Source organism: Periophthalmus magnuspinnatus, chromosome 23, assembly GCF_009829125.3.
Source record: "Periophthalmus magnuspinnatus isolate fPerMag1 chromosome 23, fPerMag1.2.pri, whole genome shotgun sequence".
Lineage (NCBI taxonomy): Eukaryota > Metazoa > Chordata > Actinopteri > Gobiiformes > Gobiidae > Periophthalmus > Periophthalmus magnuspinnatus.
In genome coordinates, this window is record NC_047148.1 from 2,357,653 (window position 1) to 2,375,549 (window position 17,897).

Consider the following 17,897-nt stretch of genomic DNA (forward strand, 5'->3'; position numbering starts at 1 on the left):
GTGTGAGGACAGGTCACAATCTGGAGAGTCTCCCATTGGGACCGTGAAGAGGGAAACTATATTACTACTATTGATACTACATCTACACTGCTACTGCTACTGCTCTTACTTATATTACTATTGCTTGTACAAATACAAATACTCCAAATACTTCCTTTTATTCACACTACTGTAACCACTACATCTACTATAGCTGTTACTACTACAACTATTACTGCTACTACTACTACTGCTGCTGCTACTTCTACTATTGCTACTACTAATCTCCAACTATCACAACTGTTATTACAAGAAATGTACAGTAAAATACTACTGCTACTATTAATAGGGTACTCTTTTGCATTATCCACTGTATGGCTTTCAGTGTATGAAACTAGCGCTACTACTACTTCTACAACTATTTACTTAGTACTATATTCATGCTCATAATGATAATGACTATTATTACTAGTAATATCTTGTATTCAATTATACTACTATTATTAAAACATTGTGGTGTTCATTGTTGGAAGCTAGAACTATCTCTTCTACTGCCAGTATTCAACTACTATTACAAACACCAATGGCTTCAACAGCAACCTCTCTAACACTTTTTCTGCTACTGTAAATATACTACTACTACAGCTACTACAACTACTGCTGCTGCTGCTGCTGCTGCTGCTGCTGCTACTACTACTACTACTACTCCTGTTGCCTTGTCTGCCTTGACTGTTGCCACAGTCAAGGCAGACACTTGTTTTGAATGCCTGTTTGATCCATGGCTTTCATTGTGTTGTGTCCAGTGATTCGGAAGAGCAAGGAGACGAGATTTCTACTTTTTCCTCTCCTCTTTTTTGTCCTTTCCAGACTTTTTGACTTCATCCTGTTGTTTGTATTTCTCCGCAGGACACGCTAGGATTGTCCCAGAAATGGTCGGTCTCACTTGGGTGAGCTGGGCAAACCGCTGAGCCTTTGTGGAGGTGACAGGGGAGGTGCCGTTAGCTTTAGCCTCTGGTACATGCTTAGCTTCATTAGGTCTGTGTTAGCAGCATGAGTGCTTTTTGCCTTTGTGGGCGGGTTGAAATGATGTGAGAACAAAAATTCATCTACCTTGAGGTAACTCTTTCAATACATTAACAACCTGAACCTACCTATCCCCTTGGAGATAGGAATTATACTGCAAATGGCAACAAAGCTAAACTCAGTGAGTGACCCCACCAGGGCAAGTTACTGGTCAGATCTGTGTACAGGTGACCTTGCTAACAGTAAGAATGGTTGTTTTTTCATGATATTTTTGAGCAATAAAAATACCAGTAATTTAATGCATGTAAGGTACTGAAGTTTAATGCCACCCTGTGGTCCTTTCTATAGTGATTACATTTCCATGGAGACAAACATAGTTTATAGTTTAGCTTTAATTTAAAGGTACATTATACTATAACCTTTTTTACTTGCTTGGATGCTTGAAAAAGTACCAGGAGAAGCATGCATTTTAACTGTGAGCATCTTTCCATAGATCTGACCTGTAACAAATCTAATAGGATCACCTGCTTGTCTACTGGAGAAAGAAGTTTAGTACTATATTTTGAAATATACCAGGCAAAAAAAATATTATCTCCATAACAGTTGGTGAACTTTAAAGCAGAGCTATTGTGCAAAATCAACTTTTCATAGCTGATAACCATGTTATATATAGTTGTTTCCCCTCACCATTTACCCACTTGAAGTTGTATTTGGGGTGACTTACACATGTTTGAGCAATGATTAATCACTTATTATCAAGAAGCTATTTTGCTGATCAACCCCCATTTCATGGCCACTTACACAGCAAAAATAACATCCCTACTACAGACAATACAGAGCTAGAATCTACACATTTGTCAACTGTTTTTTGGTGGACTGGTAAACACTTAAGTTTGGTCCTGGTCTGATTTCTGGTTTAGTCCTGATAAAGACTTGTTTTGGTCCTGGTCTAGTCCAGGTTTAGTTCAAGATTTCTGTGGAAGTGTTCATGCAGTTTTGCTGATTTAGTCTTAGTTTGATTAGCTTGGTTAGTCCCAATTTCCATGTGACATGTGTAACCATATAGTCCATGTTTATGTCTAGCAGTTTGGTCCTGGTTTAGTCCTGATAAACACTAAACCAGGATCAATATTATATAATATAATCAGTATTTGTATTTGTATTTATTCAGTGTGTTTATGTTGCACTTTTTCACCGTATCAAGTTCCTAGTTTGTGAACTGTGTTCAAAGACTATGGCAATAAAAGTCTTCTGATTCTGATTCTGATTCTGAATATAGGCTTGGTCCTGGTCTAGTCCTGGTTTAATCCTGGGTCATGTTTAGTATTTGATCCCGGTCCTGATAAAGATTTGATCTGGTTCAGTCCTGGTTTAGTCTGGTGGTTTATCTAAATTTGTTGCAATTGGACAAAAAGTCGGCTTGTACATGCAGTTAATTTTAACAACAAATGAAACAATAAGTGGAAGATAAAGCTGTAATAGGAAACATGCTTACCTAGTTGGCTTTATACATTTCTATTTATATATTTCTAAGCTTGAAGCCAATTCTACGGTATATAGTGCCGTATAGTACCATGGCTGACTGCTCCTCCTGTATTTTGCTTTCCAGATAAGACTCTTAGAACAAACACAGCCTCAGTAGTGTAACAACATTTGGCTTGTGTAGCAGTCGCTTTGCTAAAAATAAAATCCTACAATTTAGAAAATAATGCACATTTAAGCATTAAATAAATCATTTTACAATGTGTCTCTTCTACTACTGCTGCTGCTGCTGCTACTGCTACTAGTAATAAACTACTAATACTAGTACGTCACCACTTTGATTTAATGTAGCCAGGCATAGTTTATCTAGACTGCCCCTTTTATTTTTTTTTTATTTTTTTATTTTTTTTTTTTTTTTAAAGGAAAGTGCTGTACGATTGATCTCAAAGAAAAGATTTGGTCTTACAAAAATCACAACTGTCCAATTAATCAATTCATCTGTTTCAAACTGTGTTGGAGAAAGGTAAGAATTCTGTGGTGGAATTTGCTGTTTAACTGTCCGATTGCAGATGTGTTCACCTGGTTTGTGGTTTATTGTTTCATGTGGATAGGCCCAGTAATGACAGGTATAAATCACAAATCAGCTGAACACAACTGCAATCTGACAGTTAAAACAGCAAATTCCACCTGAGAATTCTGACCTGTCGTTTAGCTCAGTTATAAAGGTGCAATATTACACAAAATTGACTCTCGTGAGCTTTAAGACATGAAAAAATGTTACCTCAACAAAAACAGACCAGAAGTTGTGTTTTGTTTCATTCACACATTTGAGGAGTAATCCTTTATTATTACTCTGTCTAAATATTCAAAGCGGGTTGAAATCATCCAAATGATTATAGTGAAGGTATATGGAGTTTAAAACATAGTGGAGCACATGATATCACAACATGGAACAAAGTGTTTTCTGTTTAAGAAAAGAACTCATCATAAATATGCAGGGTTTGTGTGTTAAACATGTGTGAATGAATCAAAACACAACTCAAGGTATTGGTGTGATGAGGAGACAACATTATAACATAGATCATAGTGTAATATGGGCCCTTTAAACTATGGACAGACCCAACTAATGTAATTTTAATGCCACACAGAAAGTCATTGTCCTCCATTTTAACTCGGGCGTGTGCTTGTGAATGGGTCAGTGGGTCAGCTACAGGATTGGCGGGTGCTGAGTGGCAGGCCTTCTGGGTAATGAGGGGGTGGGTCTTTGGTCTCTTTGGGGTCAAATGTTAACAGGGGTGAGAAGGTAATTGGTGTCAGGAAATGCAAGGAGACGTATCCTTGGGTGGGTTTCGACTGACCACCAGAAAGATTACACCAAAATGAGTGAAAATATAGCATTCCTTATCAGAATGTTATATTTTCACTCACACACACACACACACACACATATATATGTATGTGTGTGTATGTATGTGTGTTTGTGTTGTTGAATAATGCCATAATAATATTTTCAAAAAATCTTTCGATTCACTGTCAATACATAAGACTACAGAGACAAATTTGCATTGTTGTCATAAAAATTTTGTCTCTGTAGTTTTTATACAGATTATTGTCAGTCTCATCCCCACACCCACTGTTGCATCTCAAGCCAGCCAAATGTTATCATCCAATCAGGTTTGTTTACTTCAGTGACATGAAATGAAGGCACTCCTTGATCACTCATCATTTACAAATAAAATCTAATTTCTTTCCCCTGAGATTAACAGAGTTTAGTGCTTCACTCTCTGATTCTGCAGAAATCTCCGTTATTTTTCAGCCCCGTGACATTTTTTATTTTATTTTTTCTGATACCATGAGTGTCCATGATTGGCTAATCCACCTGCCAATCACGGCTCTTTGAAAATGGGAAGAATCACCAGACTCACATCTTCCTAAAGTACTGAAGAAGTGTGTATTCTGGATCCCAGGAAAATAGAAATGAATAATTCAAAAGAAAAGCTGATATTTTTTTAATGGTCCAAAGTTCTCATAATTGCCTCATTGCTGGCAATATGAGGACTTTGGACCAAGCTGGAAGCCATGAATAGTTTAAAATGATTCCCAATGATGTACAAATAAAAGATGGACATTAAATGAACAGTGTAATCATACAATTTACTCCATTCAATGTCACACTAACAAGACAGTACAAAAACACCTGCTTAACAATTAGGCCTAAATTTACAACCAGTGTCACAAGTGTCATTGGACAATTTGTATTTATTTAACATGAAAGTTATATCTGTTTATTTTTTAGTAATGGAATTGTATCAAAAATTATAAACCATGAAGTGTTCTTTTGTAGGTGCATTTCCACTACAGAGGAATCATGTGGAAAATACAGATTACAGTTATCCTCTGTTTCCTCTGATTCTATTCTGAGTTAGCTGTTTGTTTTAGTTTGGTGGAGCTGTGGTCTCTGGTGCGTGAACCTGGCACATGGCACCAATAACCATTTACAAAAGGCTTAGTAAAATGTTTCTCTGTTTTTGTTTTTTCTTACTGCAGAAATGTTGTTGTTGTTGTTGTTGTTGTTGTTGTTGTTGTTGTTGTTGTTGTTGTTGTTGTTGTTGTTGTTGTTGTTGTTGTTGTTGCTGTTGCTGTTGTTGTTCTTCTTCTTCTTAGTAGCTGCCCACTGCAGGAGCTAAAAAATAAATAAAATGGTATACTTTGTAGCTGATTGAGGTTGAAAAGAAAATGTTAATAGTTATTTATTTTTATTTTTTTAGTAAGCGTCATCCATTAGAAGAAAATGTGTATTAATGTCATTAAGCCAACATATACCTGCATGGGACTACATGTCTATTATTTAATACTTATTATACATTATTTACAAATTACAAATTTACCCTACTATAAATTGTTAAATGTACTTACCAATACCGTACTACTGGAGGGTGCATTGATATGGAACTGCTGTCATCTGGTGGCAAAAATATGTATTACAGTATACACTTTCCTTGACTTCAGTGGTGCTCATTTTAAAATTGGTTATTTTTCATGCAAATCAGTAGCACTTGACATTTGGCAAAGAACATTTCATGACAGAAAATGCTCAAAGTGTACAATTTAGATAATGGTAGATTCTTCAACACAAAAGCAAAAGATTGCTTTCAATCAGTTATATGATCACTGCATGGATGGCAGATTATATAGGTTATATTTGTTATAATAGTGTATATTGTGTATTTTATAGGCGGTGTATAACCTGGCCAACGTGGCGTGTAAGTGTCATGGCGTCTCAGGCTCATGCAGTCTGAAGACGTGCTGGCTACAACTAGCAGACTTCAGACGAGTCGGAGAGTTTCTCAAGGAGAAGTATGACAGTGCCGCTGCCATGCGCATTGGGAGAAAGGTATGCACTTTATTGATACATGCACTGAAATATTCAATTCAAGTTTATTACACACGTTAACACATTAAATGGCCCATAACACATTTTTCTGATTTATGTGTAGATAATATCGTTTCCTCATCAACGTTGAGTTTTGTTTCATTCACGCATGTTTTAACACACAAACCCTGCATATTTAGTTTTTCTCTCAAACAGAAAGTACTTCACTTTGTTAAGTCATGTGGTAATATAGGAAGTGCTCCACTGTGTTTTTTAAACTCCATACACCTTCATTTGGATAATTTCAGCCCTGGAAGGTAAAAGGAAACTAGAAAACTACTGCTTCACGACATCACAATGTGGAAGAGAGCATTTTGAGCTTTGGGGATGTAGCCACCTAATAATACAGCACTCAAACATGTGTGAACAAAAAGAAAACACAACTCCAGTTATGTTTTTGATTATTTAACAACATTCTAACACAGCTTAAAGCTCACAAGATGCAATTTGCTGTAATATAGGGATCTTTAAAACAATTTCAGCTGACCAAAATTCTTCAAAACCATATAATGAATTATTGTGGATTTTATGTGGTCTCATTCTCAGTATATGAACAGACCGTGCCTCATGATAGCTCAGAACCTCCAGAATTCACTCAATGAGCTGCAGAGGCTGCACTAGCGCATTAATGATGCAGGTGCTGGGGTTTAGGTAGTGATCAGAGAAATTAGAGAGAGTCCTTTTTGGTTTAAATCAACTGGATTTCAGTATTGAAACTGGCAACCCAAATAAGAGACTGATGCGAGGCTCATTCTGCTTTCTGATTGGAACCAAAACACCAAATCATAACATAAACACCTTGGTCATCATGTCCAATGTTTTTTTTGTAATTATGAATAAATGAACATTACCATTGCTATCATTAAAAGCAATATTTGGTTTGAGTATGTTTACCTCATATCAGGGTACATTGACTGCAATTACATGCACACTCAAAATCTGATTATTATCAGATATTTGGAGGTTTAGGACTATTAAATACTATTACGTAGAATCAACTAAATAATCTAATGTCTTTCTGATCATGGTCCATCTGATTACTCAAATTATTTTTCATCTTAAAGGTCTTGAAATCAGACAATAGTGAGACTTTGGGGTGCATATAAACTAAGCCACTGATAGGTCATTTTTAAAATAAAATTTTGAATTCCATATCACACATTCTGCACCTTTAAACACTAATATAAAGTCTACACACATGATTTAATTTCAGTGCATTTTAAAACTCATCTTTTTTCCCTTATAGGGCAAACTGGAGCTAGTTGACAAGCGCTATAACACCCCCACACCTGAAGACCTAGTTTACATAGATCCGAGTCCCGACTACTGCCTCCGGAACGAGACCACGGGCTCTATGGGGACCACCAGCCGCCTTTGCAACAAGACCTCTGAAGGCATGGATGGCTGTGAGCTCATGTGCTGTGGGAGAGGCTACGACCAGTTCAAAACATACAAGCACGAACGCTGCCACTGCAAGTTCCACTGGTGTTGTTATGTCAAATGCAAGAGGTGCACAATGCTGGTGGACCAATATGTGTGTAAATAAAACCACAATACACTGCTGGTGCCATAAGGAGTCCTAAGAATTTTCAGTGTTGTGGTTTTGTACAGAAATTTAGAATCCATCAGTAAATCAAAGCCACCAAAGACGCTATGTATGGACAATGCGAGTGGTACAAGATTTGTCAAGTGAAGATGCTGATTTGTAAAGATGCCTTGACAATTGCTGCTGAAATGCAAAATCAACATTGCATTGCAGACTACCAAAATTATTAAAAAGCACAAGGTGGATTATATGTTGGACAATATTCAACATTGTCTACATTAACTAGAATTTCATGATAACTTCCCTGCTAATTCAAACATCCTAAATATTACAATCAAAAACCCAATGCTAGCTTAAAGGGCCCATGTTATGCTATTTTCCAAGATATGTTATAATGGTGTTTCCTCATCAAAAACATGCCCAGGATTGTATTTCTTTCACACATGTTTAACACACAAATCCTGTATATTTAAGCTGAATTCTTCTCTCAAACTGAAAACACTCTGTTCCAACTTGTGATGTCATTTGGTAATACAGGAAGTGCTCCACTGTGTTTTTAAACTCCAAATACCTTTACTAGAACAAGTTTGATAATTTCAGCCCTGGAACTGCCAATCTCTTAAGGAAGAAAAGGTAAAAGGTAGCTGTTAACTTGAAAACTACCATGTAATGTAGTGGTAGTTTTCACTGGTGGAACAGAGCATTTTGAGCTTTGGAGATAGACAGATAGACTAATAATAAAGGGTTATTCTAACATATTTGCATGAAACAAAATACAGCTCCAGGTATGTTTTTGATGAGGTAACAACATTATAACATGGCTTAAAGCTCGCAAGAGAAGGTTTTGTGTAACATAGGACCCTTAAACATCGTCAGATATCTACCACATCAGTGCAACTCTACAATAGCAAATGAGGCCTCAGAAAGACTCTACAGCCACAAGTTGAATACTAGGTCAATAGAAAGATATTGTATCAACATTTTTTCCTGAATGCATTGAAAATGATCTGACAAAATCACTGAATAAATTGCATAACTTAAAAAAACTGACATTTTCTATCTTGAAGCACATCCCAATAATGCTTTCTGTGGAGATCTCTACCATTAGAATAGGACAAGGCAAGATTGTGTCTACAACTACAATGGACACATACCATCTAATCCTTGCATCTATGAGTGTGAAAAAATGTTGAAATAAGAATATAAAGAATAATAAGTAATAAGTCACACAAGTCAGGTTATTTATGAACTGGCAAAACGGATTGTGTGCAAGAATTTCAAATCTACCTTTTTGCGAACCGGTTAAAGTGATTGCGTCGTCAATGTTCATTATGCTCATAAAATTTATTAAACCTTTACTGTTATGCTAATTTGACTTTTTTGAGTTTTAACCATCTTATAATGTTGTTTCTTTACTAAAAACATAACTGGAGTTGCATTTTGTTTCATTCACAATGTTTGGTTTTAAGAAGAATACTTGGTTTCAGCTCACCACTTGAGTTTCATTTATCCATTTATCTTCACTGGACTTTTTTTAAAATTATTTCCAGTTGGTTTTACTACATCTAGATTTACTAGGGTCATGATGGCAGTTGGCAGGGCTGCTTTTTGGCTTTTCAACATTGTTTATTACCCACTGTATCCAGCAGAGGACAAGCAACCCACACATTTCAACCTTTCTGTTCAGCTTTCTTAAAATAGATGTTTCTCATACGTAGGCATTATTTTAAGTTAATTTTTTTTTTTTTTTTAAATTACACCTTTGCAGAATTTCTATAAAATGATTTAAGAATGTTTGAAAAAGGCATAAATGTTGTCTTATAATACATAATTCGGTTGTCACATGCTCACTAACATCTAACTATCTAAAGTCTCCTAAATATTTATGTTAATGGGTTTTGTTATTGTCAGCCATGTTGAAACTGCTCCATGTCCTTCAGCTGTCAGTGGAAAAAGCAGCTTGTCCATTATAAAGATGAATGTCCCATAATGAAGCCAACTATAGACATATTAACTGGGATCAGCCTATACTTGCTGTACAATTGGCAATTTGTATCCCAAACCATGAAAATGTGTGTTGCCAATGTAGATATGAAAATGAATGAACAAATAATGTAAAAAGAGAGAGAGAGAGAGAGAGAGAGAGAGAGAGAGAGAGAATAGAGGTTGCAGTGTGCGTAAAAATGGAAAGGACTTTGAAATGTAGAGCATAAAGTATATTTTATTACATGTATTTTATTATATTGTATATTCATTTGATAAACTAGTCTTTGAAAAAAGTGGTTGATTTGTTTCTGTTTTAAATCACAAAATCAGAATCTTATTGTTGTCCTTATTTACCTTATTCTGACCTGCCCACTTTTGCCTCTAAATACTTCTAAACCGTATTTTGGTTGGGGTGGCTCTTCTGGTTAAGTGGGAATCCCATTCAGTTAAATGGAGAATTTGAGAAATGTTTTGTTGCTAAAGTAGGTTGATTTGTGTAAACTGTTCAATGTGACCAACAAGCTAACACTGCACTGATTCTCCGGGAGGCTATAGCCTCCTGAGACCTGGCGTCCTCATATGTGGACAACACATTTTGGGTTATCTAGGCCACAATGCAAATTTTTAGAAGAATAACAGCATACAAGAACAGCAACAATACAAATATATTATATATATATTCATTTTTTAACAGTTTAGAAAATTTAGAATATTTTATTTTAATTTTTTATTTATTTTTCCTTCCTGATCCTGTCAGCAACTCTTCACATGAGACACATTGTTCGAAGAGGCACAGTTGTTGTTTCTCATTTTGTTTTTACATTCAGGACAAATGTTACTGTGTTCAGGGTCTTAATGCATAGTTTTTGCAAATCATTACTCAAATGTTTTATCTGAGGACATTTGATTTACATATTTTTTTCTCAGAAACTACATAATGTAAAAAGATAATTCTTTGTATTTAGACTCATCGGGTCCCAGTCAGCCCAAATAACAAAGAGAAATTAATAAAGCATGTCATGCAAGAGCTCGGGTCTCAGGAGGTTAAAATGGCTTCGTAGTCTGTATATATATACATATATATAATATATTTGCTGTCAAGATGCAATGCCGATGATGATGGCAACGCCCAAAACAACTTCCAGAATAAGGTGAATAGTGTATTTTGGCACATTTTTACATTACAGTGATTGGAGAAAGCTATGAGAATCTATTAATGTATTGCCCAGTGGCACAACAGAAGTATTGGCTCGTCCGGGAATTCAATCAGGTACCCTCCAGTTCTCTGGTTGAAAGTTTAACTCTCTAGTCTACTGTTGTCGACTGTTTTAGATCATGTTTTTGCTACCTAGATATCCAGTGTTGCTTTACATTTTGGCACATTGTGGTGGTGGCGATTCTTGCCACAGTTGCCCTGGGGCAGCCTGAGAAAGGCTGCTTTATACAGCATATGTACTGTATTTTGCCCAAGTGTAATGGAGCTACTGCAAAAATCAAAAAATCTGAACTGAAGAAGTTCAGTTCTGATTTTTGGATTTTTGCTTCCTGCTTCTGAAGCGTGCAGACGCAAACCTTGCTTGCTTCGGCTGCTTCCTTCTTTACTTTGCTTATTAATCATTTACCTCTTCCTGTGCTGGGATATTTGTTTAGTTATCATATTCTTTTAAGTAAATCAAGACTTTTAAACCATTTTTACATTTTTTAACAATTTTTTTGATGAGCCAGCAACCAGAAGAAACCAAAGGAATTCTTTCTGTGAACACTGTTGGAACTATCAACAAATTGATGAGCTACAAGCATGGATATTTGTTTTAGAATCTGAAAAAGGACTTCACCGGCAGCTCCCTGTGACTTCCAGTGGTAAGCAGCCTGCAGTTACTTTCAGAGAAGGGGGTGAAAAAACTGCTACTTTCAACTTAAACCTAAGCGATATTGTGTCTTTTTGAAAACTTTGTAAATACAAGAATGCAAAACCAACACAACAAGTGATAAAAGACAATGCCAATATAGTTACATCAGCCAAAATACAGCATACAAACAGATTTTTACCACTGTCACAGACTGATGTTGGTGTTAATAAATAAACGGAAAATGGATTTTTGTTACAAAACAAGAGCAATGAAGTTGGCAAAAGAGCGGCGGCAGACACTCAATCTGTGCGAAACGTCAAGGTCAGAGATACGCTGCTGCTAGGAGACAGTGCTATTAGAGATGTGAGCCACAGAGAAATCTAAAACTTTCTCGTATCCCAGTCATACTGTTTCTGAGATTACAAAACTCCCAAAAGTTTTGTTAACACACAAAGCAGCTGATTGTGCACGTGGGTGCAGTTGACACCAGAAAGGAACAGACTGAAATCTTTAAAAAGAATTTAACTGAATTATTTGAGGAGCTTGATAAAATGGAGGTTAAGACATTCGTCAGTGGACCTCTTCCTTGCATAGACAGAAGGAAGATGAACAAATTTACCCGGCTGTTTCCGCTGAACACATGGCTGTTCAACACGTGTGCGGTCAGAGGACTGCACTACATTGAGAATTTTGATCTATTCTGGAAATGAGAGGACCTGTTCAAGGGAAATGGCCCGCACCTGAGCAGAGGTGGAGTGAGAGTGCTGAGGATAACCTCCTCCACGCTCTAAGGCACCGGCCTGGACAGGGTCCTGGGCCAGTGAGAGAAAAGAGCAATGAGAGAAGCATTCCTGCTGCGCCAACCAGAGACCAAGCTAAAGTGTCAGCCCCACCAACAGCACCACAACTACCACAACCACCTTTCCCAGTGAAGGAGTCACCACCAGCAGCACAACCATCTCCCCCATCAAAGGAGTCATCACCGGCACCACAACCATCTCCCCCAGCAAGGGATTCAGCAGCACCACCACCCTCCCAAATGAAAGATCCATCTCCAGCATTACTTCCCCCAGGGCCCTTCTCACAGGCCTTAAACCTGTCTGTGACAGTCCCAGCAGCACCTCCATCACCTCACCTGCCCACAGACCAGTCCTGGGTCGCCTTTGCTACATCTACTCCCTCTAGGGACTCCTCACTCTCCTTTTCCTCCCCACTTTCAACCATGGCCCTTCAGAACCATCTAGAAAGCCTCATCAGATCGGGAAGATGGCTCCACTCACATCTAATATAGTGCGATCAAGAGTTCTGGCATCAACTATGCTAAACTCTTCCACATACCCACCTATCCCCCCTCATCTTTCGCCTGATCCCTCACCCAAACTCCCCCCTGCTCTGCCTCCTCGGCCCTCACCTGGTCCCTTAGCCGAACTCCCCTCTGCTCCACCTCCTCGGCCCTCACCTGGTCCCTCACCCAAACTCCCTTGCTCGCCCTTCCCTGCCTTCCCCCAGAGCTGTTATCACAAAGAGCTGGGACACACAGGGCCTCTGCTGTCTCAGGACATACAGTCATGATAAAAATAATATCATGCTGAGGCCCTGTGGTGGAGCTATATCTACAGTTACACCACATAGGCTGATTAACAGACTGTCCAATCAGAGAAATTTAGTTCACATTCCCTGTAAGAAGATAACATCCAGACCTACTGAAACTAATCTGAAACTTGATGTGCTCAATGTCAGATCTTTATGTAACAAGTCATTTTTAATTAATGATTTTATGTCTTCTTTTATTTTTGACTTCATGGCTTGACAAAAACACAGGTAATGCAATTCTAGTGGAATCAACTCCACCCAACTTCAAATTTGAATCTGAAACACGACTAAACAAAAAGGTTGGCGGTGTGTGTGCATTTTTAGGGATAATTTGGTCACTCACAGGTTGTCATTTGGGGTGTTTTCATCTTTTGAGTCACAATCCCCCTCCACACTCTACTTAGTCATATACAAACCTCCCCAGCATTGTCTGAATTTTATTGATGATTTTACTGAGATGCTTTCAGTCGTATGCAGAGACTTTGATGGGGGGAGGGGGGGCTCAGCGAGCCCACCCACAACAGAGGATACACTCTGGATCTGCTCATTACAAAAGGAGTAAATATTTCAAATGGCAATGTGGCGGATGTTGCGCTGTCTGATCATTTCTGTGTCTTTTTGTGTCTGTTATTCCCAAACCATCGGCTGGTCCTGCAGTTGTCTGAAGGAGACACATAAATGATAAAACAGGTGCACTGTTCATGGAAATGATGCTCTTTGGAAATGCCTCATGTTCCAATGTTGATGATTTGTTGAACTCTGTAACTTCGAGTGTTTTGAATGTTCTGGACACCATTGCCCCGATGAAGGTCTGCTTATCTTTAATGAATGGTTAAAGATAAGCAGAAAGCGCCGTGGAGTAATGATGACTTGGTCAGGGCACAGAAAAGGGAGTGCCGGAGGGCCAAGTGGGAATGGCACAAGTCAAAGCTCCAGGTTCATTATGAGATTTACAGAGAAAAGATGCTTATGTACAACCACACTTTATGTAGAACAAGGCAAAGGTATTTTTTGGACATTATTGGAAGTTGCAGTAACAACTCTCGTATCCTATTTGCAACATTAAACAGATTAACAAACCCAAACTAATTTCCACATCTAAGTGCAATGAGTTTGCAGTATTCTTTAATGACAAGGTTCAGGGCATTAAAAATGCCATAAATTCCATGACGCAAATAACACCCCTGCAGCAACCTAGACACTTAGAGCTGACTCACTTTGCACCTGTAACTGACAAAATTGTCCAAAAGATCATCACCAGTCTGACTTCATCTACATACTGCCTGGATGTGTTACCCACTAAACTTCTAAAGTCTGTGCTCAACAGTTTGCTTTCACCACTCGCTTGTATTCAATCTGGAACATTCCCAAGAGCAATCTTGATGCCATGATATTGAACAATTACCGACCAATCTCAAATTTCTAGGCAAAGTCCTTGAAAAAGTTGTTTGCCAACACCTTATTAACTTCCTTGAAATTAACAACTTCTTAGATGTTTTTCAGTCAGGTTTTAGACCCCACCACAGCACTGAGACTGCTCTTATCAAGGTGACAAATGACATCCGCCTGAACAATGATGCAGGCAAAGTCTCAGTCTTGATCCTGTTAGATCTGAGCGCTGCCTTTGACACTGTGGATCATGGGATCCTTTTACAGAGACTGTAAGCTAAACTCAGCTAAACTCAGACATAGTCTTTGGCCCACAGAAACATAAAGTATTAGCAGTCACCTCCAGTCTCTCTCTCTAAAACCTTCAAATCAGGCTAGAAATATAGGGGTAATAATGGATTCAGACTTTAACTTTAACAGCCACATCAAATCAATAACATCTGCAGCTTTTTTACCATCTAAAAACATTGCAAAAATCTAAGGTATACTGTCAAAGCCAGACTTAGAGAGACTTAGCCATTAATTTGTCCCCAGTAGGTTAGACTACTGTAACGGCCTGCTCACTGGCTTCTCCAAACTTAACACAGCTGTAGTACATCCAGAACGCTGCTGCTCGGGTCCTGACTAGAACCAGGAAGTACAAGCACATACTGTAAGTCCTGTTCTCAGGTTTCTGCACTGGCTTCCTGTGGCTCAGAGAATAGACTTTAAAGTAGTTCTGCTTGTGTACAAGTCTCTCCATGGCCTAGATTCAAAGTACATCTCTGACATGTTAGTGCCATATGAACCATCTCACACTCTGAGGACTTCAGGGACCAGCTTCTTGTTGAGAGTCCCAGAGTCAGGACTAAACATGGCGAATCAGCATTTCAGTTTTATGCAGCTAAAACCTGGAACAGTCTTCCTGAAGATTTAAGACAGGCCTCTACTTTCACAATGTTTAAATCCAGGCTCAAAACAGCTCTGTTTAGCTGTGCATATGACTGAAAGGGTTTTATTCTTCACTCTTCTGTTTTGATGGTCAATTTATGATGATTATTTGTGATTATTTATGTTTTGATTTGTGTGATTTTAATGTCTTTCTTATTCTGTAAAGCACTTTGAATTCCCTTGTGAACAAATTCTGCTATACAAATAAACTTGCCTTGCCTTGAAGAAGCGTCTTGGATGAACAGAGCAATGTCTTCACTCCTACAACATTTTGTCCAATTGAGAGATTTTATATTTTCTTTACTTTAAAAAATATTTACTATTGATAAAGATATTTTATTATTAGAAGATGTTTTACTATTTCATTTTAAAGGGTTTGGGTTTTGTTTTTGTTTTTTTTTGGGGAGGGGGGGTTCGAATTCTTATTTTTTTTTTCAGCTCAGAGCTCGATCAGAAATAGAACCTGCTATGTTCTGGAAGTTACATCACTGCATAAAACCCCAGTACTTCTCATAACTACACAGGGAAGTTAACCAGAATTATAAATTAAATTATAGTCGCTCTATTCACAGAAATTGCGTAAATTTGCCTGTAAACTCTTAAAGTGGCTTGCAAAAATATTCATCCCCCTGGAACTTTTTCAAATTTTGTCCAATTTTTTTATTTGTATTTTATGTGAATAAGTAACACAAAATGGTACATAAGTGTGAAGTAGAAAGAAAATCATACATCATTTCCAGATTAAAAAAAACAAAAACAAAACTGAAAAGTGCGGCATGCAAAAGTATTCACCGCCCCAGGTCAATACTTTGTGGAACCGCCTTTTGCTGCAATTACAGCTGCAAGTCTTTTGGGGTATGTCTCCACCAGCTTTGCACACCTACAGACTGAAATGTTTGCCCATTCTTCCTGGTAAAACAGTTCAAGCTATGTCAGATTTGATGGAGACTGTTTTCAGATCTTGCCACAGATTTCTTTCTTTCTTTCTTTATTCTCAATTGGATTTATGTCCGAACTTTAAACCATTCCATTGTCGCTTTGGCTTTATGTTTAGGATTGTTGTCCTGCTAGAAGGTGAACCTCTGCCCCAGTCTCAAGTCTTTTGCAGACTCCAACAGGTTTTCTTTCAAGATTTCCCCGTATTTAGCGCCATCTACCTTCCTATCAACTCTGACCAGCTTTCCTGTTTCATCTGAAGAAAAGCACCCCCACAGCATAATGCTGCTACCATCATGTTTGTCCATTCAGAGTGATGTGCAGTGTTAGTTTGTGCAGTGTTAGTTTTCCTCCACATGTAGTGTTTTGCTTTTAGGCCAAAAAGTTTGATTTTGGTCTCAGCAGACCACATGTTTGCTGTGTCTTCCAAATGACTCCTAGCTAACTGTAAACGAGACCTATGTCTGGATGGTTTTCAACAATGGCTTTCTTCTTACCACTCTTCCATAAAGACCAGATGTGTGTAGTGCACAACTAATAGTTGTCCTGTGAACAAACAGATTCCCCCACCTGAACTGTGGATCTCTGCAGCTCTTCCAGAGTCAACATGGGCTTTCTAGCTGCATCTCTGATGAGTGCTCTTCTTGTTCATTCTGTAAGTTTTGGTGGACGGTCATGTCTGGGTAGGTTTGCAGTTGTGCCATACTCTTTCCATTTCCGGATGATGGACTGAACAGTGCTCCTTGAGGTGTTCAACGCTTGGAAAATCTTTTTAGATCCAAGCCCCTCTGTAAACTTCACCACAACTTTTTCTCTGACCTGTTTGGTGTGCTCCTTTGACTTCATTTTGTGATTTGCTCCCCAACACTCTCTTAACAATCTTCTGTGGCCTTCACAGCACAGCTGCATTACTACATTTTGTGTTGCTCATTCACATAACATGAAAATGTATTTAAATTTGCAGTTTTGACATGACAATATGTGAAAAAGTTTCAGGGGGATGAATACTTTTGCAAGGCACTGTATATAAAAAGTAGTATTATCAAGTTCTCTGAAACTATTACTCTGGAAAATTTGAAAATACAGAAATAAAGCACTGGCTGTAAATCTTTAACCAGTGTCAGATTAGTGGTGTACTGCCTGCTTGTTTGTTACGCTATTACTCTGACTTATATACAACTTATTCTTATGGAAATATACCCCCAAAGATGACATTATAGAATAAAATATTAGTATTAAGTTAACTTCAGTACACTGGTTAATTTGTTAGAGCTGTCAATTAAAGAAATTCTTAGTCGACTAAATATTTGCCTTATGCAGCAATTATTTGAGTCAGTCGGTATTCGAAGATTGTAGGTTTGAATCCCGCTCCCACAGATGAATGGTGTTGTTTTGTCCTTGGGCAAGATGCTTAAACCACCTTGTCATATACCTGTATATGAGTGTGTGCATGAATGGGTGAGTGGTTCCTTGATGTAAAAGCACTTAGAGTGCCTGGAGCTCACTCCATGCCTACTCTTTTCTGATATATATATATATATATATATATATATATATATATATATATATATATATATATATATATATATATATATATATATATATATATATATATATATATATATATATATATATATATATATATACTGTATATATATATTATTGCTAAACGTTTGCAGTTTGTATAAATAGGCAGTGCCAGTCTCAGTCTGGTGTTTGTTTCACCATTACATCTAAGCACTCTCTGCGG

General features: G+C 37.7%; 1 protein-coding gene across 1 annotated transcript in view; it reads left to right on the forward strand.

The window, feature by feature from the left end:
- wnt5b (wingless-type MMTV integration site family, member 5b) overlaps nucleotides 1-9,546 on the forward strand; it is a 153,036-nt gene extending 143,490 nt beyond the window's left edge. The window contains exons 6-7 of the mRNA XM_033989418.2: nucleotides 5,720-5,878; nucleotides 7,164-9,546. Of these exons, the coding sequence (XP_033845309.2) occupies nucleotides 5,720-5,878; nucleotides 7,164-7,463 (459 nt within the window). The 3' untranslated portion in view covers nucleotides 7,464-9,546. The remainder of the gene's footprint in view (nucleotides 1-5,719; nucleotides 5,879-7,163) is intronic.
- The last annotated feature ends 8,351 nt before the right edge of the window (nucleotides 9,547-17,897 follow it).